At 31.6% G+C, this 7,816-nt stretch overlaps 1 protein-coding gene across 2 annotated transcripts in view; it reads right to left on the reverse strand.

Moving 5' to 3' along the window:
* Positions 1 to 3,071, reverse strand: part of LOC118202906 (synaptic vesicle 2-related protein-like) — a 119,969-nt gene extending 116,898 nt beyond the window's left edge. For both annotated transcript variants that reach the window (XM_085819775.1, XM_085819771.1), the window contains exon 1: positions 2,865 to 3,071. In XM_085819775.1, the coding sequence (XP_085675901.1) occupies positions 2,865 to 2,979 (115 nt within the window). In that variant the 5' untranslated portion in view covers positions 2,980 to 3,071. The remainder of the gene's footprint in view (positions 1 to 2,864) is intronic.
* Positions 3,072 to 7,816: the final 4,745 nt, after the last annotated feature.

Here is a 7,816-nt window from a genome sequence, read left to right on the forward strand (position 1 = left end):
ATAATAAAGATAGATTAAATTAATAACATAAATGGTTAGATAGACTCAAAAAGTTTCATGACCCTTGTCAATTAACTTCCGTATGTGTCCCGTTCGTCGCACGGAGAATATCAATTCGATATTCAATTTCACGCCAGGTACCGGCAAGCATATCGGCATCCACAGAGGCTATTGCGGTTGTAATTCTGGCTTTTAGGTCATCAATGTTCGACGCGCTTCCCCTGTAAACATTGTCCTTTACAAATCCCCAAAAGAAAAAGTCCAGCGGCGTTATATCAGGTGATCTGGGTGGCCAAGGAATTGGACCTCCTCGCCCAATCCATCTTCCTGTAAAATGATCATTCAAAGAACTACGAACGATGGTATCCCAATGAGGTGGTGCACCATCTTGTTGCAAAAAGACATGTGGCTGAAGCTCATCTAGTTGTGGAAATAGGAAGTTTTCCAACATGTCTAAGTATACGACTGATGAGACCATTTTTTCTGTAAAAAAAGAAAGGCCCAATCACTCGGTCGTGCAGTAGTCCACAACACACATTAACCTTTGGAGAATCCCTTTGTGCCTCACGGTTATTCCTTAACGGTTCACGGTTTGTGCCTTAATTAACATTGCAATAGTTGCCAAAAATAAAAGAGAGAAAAGTGCAATTAATAAGCAGACGATATTTAGAAAAGTACAGATATTTAGACTGGAAAATGAAATTATCTGAAATTAACCACACGCGCAGACAATATTTACAAAAGTAAAGATATTCGAACCTGAAAAGGAAAATATATAAGTTATTCCATCAATAAATACCATAAGTTTGCTTATATCTTCATTATTTTATGAATTATTAAATATCAAAATGGGTACGGTACTTTACAAACACTCTGTATAATACAGCAGACGCCGCTTAATGTGATCATTTTTGCGCACGACAGTTTAGATAACATTTACCGAATGATAACGTTAAACGGTGAGAAGCAAATAGCCGTTAAAATAGTAATTTAACTCGTTTAATATAAGTACGAAAAGTAACGTATAAATCAGTGCTTTTTCAGAATTTTTTATTAGGAAAATGCAAAATATTGTTTATGAACTGTTCATAGCCTTTCCGGAAATTATTTGACCGATGACCCCCTAGTTTAAATATTTGGATGGTATGGTATCCGTCATTTAGTGCAGTGCTCCGCAACCTTTTCTCACCTGCGACGCACAAAAAATCTTTCTGGAATTTCGTGGCACACCAAAAGTTAATGTATATATGTATTGATTTATACACAAAATTTACAATAAATTTTTGTTTTTAATTTGAAAGATATACAATTATAAAACCATAACATATTTATTTATATGCAATCATAATAATTATCCATGTGATACCTGCGCTTAAAAAAAGTTATATATTTCTGAGTTCCTAGTTATCAAGGAAGTGCCGAAAAAATTCAAATGCTGACACACTTACAATCACACACACAACCACACAACAGTGAAATATATAAAAACATTTTAAATAGACATTATTAAGGAAAAAAATTTGTCATTGTGTATTAAATACATGATAAAAAATTGCAAAATGTCAAATACATGTATTTGATTGTAACCTATATTCTACTCATGGCACACCAGTGTGCCGCGGCATACCGGAGCACTGATTTAGTGGAAGAGAACATGCGAATGTAATATTTGAAAATAAGCAAAATAGCAACCTTAGTTTGATATAGATGTTTCTCGAGGAACTTTTTTATAAGGCAAAATGCATTCTACGGAAATTCTGTTTCTCCTGAAGAAGAGAGACCTGTGCTTGATCATCTTGAAAATGGCGACATTTTTCAGACTGGCAATTTTTATAATCTATTTCGACTTTCTTTGGTAATTGTACTTCAGATATAAAATTGTTAGTCCAAAGGGATTTGAGTCCCGAAGGACTATTACTTTCGTTTTGGCATTTTGCGTCGGACTCTTATAAATGTCGGTTCACTTTCCAAACTGTTGTCACAAAATGTTAGAGTCCTGCATTCTATTTGAAGAAATTAAATAATGAAAAATCTGCATAAATGTATGTATATTTCTCGCACTGTGATAAAACAACGGTATCTAGAGCCATCCAATTTTGAATGACGTAATCCTACTGCGAATATGGGCATCTGAAATTCCAAATTTGAAATTTGGAATTCGTTTCATTATCTATTTCATATTTTGTAAAACTTTAACGAATTTTTGATTAACAAACTCAAGGATTTCAAAGCGAACAATGGCAACGTTGTACAGAGAAAAACGTTTGTATCTCCAACGCGTGAGTCTCTGTACTGGAAATTCTAAAAGACATGCTCATTTTAAAACTATTTTGCGATATTGCGCTTGAATTGAATTTTATGATATAAGTGCGAAGAACGTGATATTTAGTAAGTAAATGGAACACACAAAATATTTTTAAAAAACGCCCCTTTGCACGTAATTTAAGATCTGAAACATTTCAAATTTTCTTTCTTTTTTTTTTTTTTTTTTCATAATATTTTGATTTTATTAACAGAATAGTTAATCCCAATAAGTGATGTATTTTCAATGGTTTCGTATACAAACGGCAGGACTTCGGCAATTCGATAACATTATCCGAATGGCAACATTAATAGAGATCAGATTAAGCGGCCTCTACTTCATGCATTCATTTCTGTATTCAATAGATAAAAATATTAAATTTAATGTTATTCTCTCTCTCTCTCTCTTGCATATTATCATTCAGACTCAAAGAAAATGCTATAATGCTTTCATTTCTAAATTCAGTTCTTAAAAAATATTCAATTCAATACGTCAAGAAAAACAACTAATTTTTTTTTAAACTTTTTTTTTATACTTGAATTAAAAAAATAAATAAATAAACCTGACAAATTTCCTGTATTGTTAATTATCTCCCCGGCCTTTTTTCCACTCGGAATATCCAATTTCAGAGAACTTAGTGCTAAAATATTCGACATTTTCTTCCTTCCGAAACGCATAGATGACAAGAATAATGCTCCTAAGTTATAATCGCACCTTTCGGCCGGCTGTGTCTCTTAATTCTGCGCTGTATAAATCTCGAAGGCTTCACATAAGCAATGAATTCTCAGGACATGCGCAGAGAGAGCTAAAGCATCACACATATGACCGAGCTGTCGGCCAGTGTGTTCTTTGTACTTTGTTTTAAGGAAATAAAAATATTTTACTTTTGAAATATCTAATCTTTGTTGAAATAAAGTACCATAAAAGAAGAGATATTCTCTCTTTTGCATTACTAAATACATATACAAGATACGTCAAAAAAAAAAAAAAAAAAAAAAAAAAAAAAGACTACGCTCATGTGAGAAAAGTTTGCATAATTGAATTCCGCTATAACAAATTTTAAAAGACGGAAAGTTTGGTTTGGTGTATCTGATATGATTACAGAAAAAAAAAAAAAATGGTCATGTTAGAAAATAGTGCAAATAGTAGTGATAGTTGATAGTTGATTCACGTAGAAAGAGGGATTAGCAATTCTCACTTCTCCAAAAGGATGTTAAATAGGATCCTGAATGAAAAAATAATATTGAAAGTTAATTGCAAGTATTATTACGTGCAGTTACTAAATTTGTCTTTTGTATTTTTCAGTTTCACCAAACGTTAATAATTTTATACGAAAAATTACTTAGAATAAAAGTCGCGTTCTAGACTCGTCCCTTCACGTAAGCATCTAAAATGCGCATTTATAATTATAAATACCGTTTCCTCTAGTTCACTTTTTTTTCATTTCTTATCTGAAAGAATTTTATATATATTGTACATTAAGCTACCTAGACGTGGCAGGTGTTCTCACACTTAAGAAACTTCCCAGACATGCGATTTTACCTTATTTCTATTGTTCGTGTTCCAGAGCACCGTAGCCTTGTCTACTGCTGATGTGTTCGATCTCTCAAAATCTTCATGGTGAGTGGGGGTGGGGGGAAGGAAAAAAGAAAACTATTTCAATACAAAACACAAAAGTTCTAGAAAATTCTTTAATATTGGAAAAAAGAAGGAATAAAATGTATATAAGTACACAGTTGAAAACATTTAAATAATTTTCATTTTTTCTTCTTGCCATGATTCTGACTTAAATGATTTGGATTCGGATGCACAATCTTTTTTTAGAAGTCTTAAGATTCTGCCCTCCTTCTAAAAATAATGAAAAGTTTGAAATCCATCAGTCGGCTACATCAAGTAAAAATCGCTATCATTTGAAAGGCCAGAGGCCAAGCGGTATTACCTCAAAATAATAGTAATTCGATCTGGGATCGAATCCCGGCCAATAGTCTAGATGTATGGTTTGTTTTCGGGTTTTCCAAGTGTGTAACATATTTAAGAGCCAGTTTCCTTTAAAAAGACCTCCGCGAAGGCATCCTTTCCCACAGGCAGATAACCCTCGAGTTGCTTTGCCGTAATCAATTAACCTAACCTCACCTGAAAGATCAATTAGAGCTTCTTAATTAGAGATCTAAGAAATCCCCTCCTAGAATTTGCAATTTCTGACACCGTTTAGATGATTAATGTTCTAATAGCGTGATGGACAGGACTGGGCAACCGGACAGCCGAGGCAGTGTTCCGAAACCCCAAGCTTAAAAGGCGCCCCAAGTGAAAAGGAAAAATGTTTTTTTTTTTTTTATTATTATTGGAGATTTTATTTTAAAAGTTTAAAAAATTAAACTTCATTAGCGATATTTATATTTTCATTTTTCAAGCAGAATTATTCATAACAAACAACAGCTTGATTTTTTTTAAATGTATGCACAGCATTCATTATGTACTTAACCATTCCTGTGACTATAGCTAATGCCTAAACATCATTCTCAAAGCTTAAATTAATTAAAAAATAAATAAAATATGAAAGGTTTCAGATTTTAACGGTCTCCCAAAAGGATATGTGAATGTTTTCACGCTCTCGCTGTCTACCAGTCTGTTCTCGCAGTCTCTCTTGCTAACCTCTTTTTTTTTTTTTTTTTTTTTTTTTTTGTCCTTAAGCTTTATTATTAAGCATATTGTTCTTCTCACTTATGCCCCACATACAGTTCAACAATAATAACAACTACAACAAAATATTAAATGCAGCATAGCAATATGTTCTTAGAATCTCCTATGCATTGTTAAGCGTTGGCATTGATTTATATATTTTTTTCAGTTTTTCTCAGTTTATATATCAATATACAGTTTTCTTAATAAAGTGACTAAAAAAAGAAATTTTGTCTTTCTATTATTAACTTTTTATGTGTTAACTTTATTTATGAAATATACATTCTACACATAGAATTAAATTCAACAGCAAAATCCAAAAATATTTAAAAACGGTATATCTTTAGAATTCTTCCTAGACAGTGTCGCGCACTGGAGATAAAAATGTTTCTTTTGTCCAGTGTTGCCACTCGACTTGCTCGCTTTCAAATCTTTGAGTTTGTTAATCAAAAATACATTTAAGTTTTACAAAATATGAAATAAATAATAAAACAAATTCGGGCTTCCATGCTCGGGTGGAGGACTACGTTATTCAAAATCTGATGACTCTGGTTACCGTAGTTTTTTTACAGTGCGAGGAACATATAAACATATATACATGCAGATTCTTTGTCATTTTTATCTCTAAAAATAATACAGGGCGGTAATATTTGGTGAAAATAATTTGAAAAGTTACGCGTCGGGACTAAAAGTCCCTTTTGGACTAAATTAATAAATAAATAAACTATTTGAGAAGTAGTATGAGACAGAAAAAAATTCACCAGTTTTGCTTTGTTCTCAGTAGAGATTTCAAACCTTGATAAAATAATTAATGAGTTTGCTTTCTTACAGTTCGAAAACAAAAATTTTTTTAATCCAAGTGTAAAATTAAAATATTCTGAATAATCTGCTAGTAAACATTTTGCCTAAATTATACTTCCTGTTTCATATTACGGTCTGTATGACGTCATATAGCTTCGCATGTCATTAACTTAACAGGAATTAAAAAGAGCATATAATCACATACATCAAAGAGACATCTATGGAAGTAATTTTCATTGTATTAAAGTGTTTAAAGCTACTTTAATTATTAATAAAATTATCAACGCTGACTAGAAAAAAGGGGTTAAGTTTGGGAGAAAGAATAAAGGGGGCCCATTACCATCCATTGCCCCACGGACCTCAAGTCTCGGGTTACATCCCTATAAACGGTGTATAGCAAATTTAAGATGCCTTCGAATGCTAGAAAATGGGTTTATTGGCTACCTTTAAATTTGTCGCTCATGTTACGAAGTGTCTACGTCTGATGATTGTAGTTCAATTGTTGACTGTTCATATTATTACCTCGGTTTTGCATATCGCATAACAGTATGCATTCTTAATCATAAAACTGGATATTTTAAATAGAAATATATAGTAGTATTGATTATGTACTACATTAAAGGTTCTTTTTAAATTAGCAGTACGGGTGCGACGTAGATCCACCTCTTCGTGGTGAACCTTGGAAATGCTTTGTGGCTAAGTGATCTACAATTTAGGCATGCAACCTTCTGAACTGTGTTTTAAAAAATTGAACAAAACATTTAGGCATTTCAAGCTATCCTATTTGTGGCTTGGCAAATGCGGTCAAGAGCAGGAGACTGACGTTAATTTCGGAAGGGGATAGTAAACGGCTGTGTTAGGGATCATAATTAATAAATAAATAATTAATATTAATAAATTATAATAAATTTATTAATAAATTAATAAATACGTTTTTTAATAAAATAGTACATAAACATATCAGTAATAAAGTATTTACAACTATTTTAGTAATAATAATAATTAGTAAATATCCATATTATTAATGTAATTAATGAAAGGCATTTGAAACCAAAATAGGATTTGTATTAATAAATTATAGTTAAGAATAGTGGCCCCCATTGTTCTGATTATTATTGGAATAATTTAAAGATTAAATCCGATAGTAGCTTAAGATGGTTTTGCAGTTGGAAAAACAAGAATATAACTCATTTTGATTCACCTTTCTTTTCTTTATGATTGACGAATATCCGTTTGCCATACACGTGATCAAATAGGGAGTAAGTGTTTAATCCATAAGATAATAAGTATTGATTAACATTTCCTATAACTACTTCTAATTAAGGCTTCCTAAGAGCAACCCCCTTAATTTTGACTCGCAGCTTTTAATTGTAGACTAGGATATGAGCATAAGATCTACCTTTAAACAATGGGATTTTTTTAAACACTGTGCAATGACAATGCCTAGTAGTTTTAGAGTCACTAAGAATCATTTTCTGGATTCCCATACTGATTTTTTTCCATGAAATATTAAAAGTTACAATTGACGAGTATGAGCAATGCATAATACATACATATATAACGTAAGCATACCATAAAGAAAAATGAACCCCAACAAAAGCTGATCGACTATTATTGAACTCTAAAGAGGGGTTTATCAGAGGGAAAATGGCAATTAAAATTCCATGTAATTGATTTTAATTATTTATTTACTGTATCGATTTATTACTAATTGTAATGGTTTGGAGTATTTGAATATGAATTAGCTGAATATTTTATATGGTTTGGAGTATTTGAATATGAATTAGCTGAATATTTAAGAAAAATATTATGACTGCGAGAATAGAAAAAAACATTTTTTGAATATCTGCTTTCTTATAGAATGCAAATGAATTCATTTTTACTCAATGAAAATCAAAATTTAGTAGTTGATTAATCTGTCCTGTATCGAGTACCTTAGTTCAGTGATCCGTATTAATGTGCGCTTTTTTAAAAAAATTAAATGCTTCAAGAATAATTAGAAAAGGACATAATTCTCTTCTTACCCTTAAATTC

This window comes from Stegodyphus dumicola, chromosome 1 (genome assembly GCF_044657685.1).
Source record: "Stegodyphus dumicola isolate Sdum_Otavi_A_Nest chromosome 1, ASM4465768v1".
NCBI lineage: Eukaryota > Metazoa > Arthropoda > Arachnida > Araneae > Eresidae > Stegodyphus > Stegodyphus dumicola.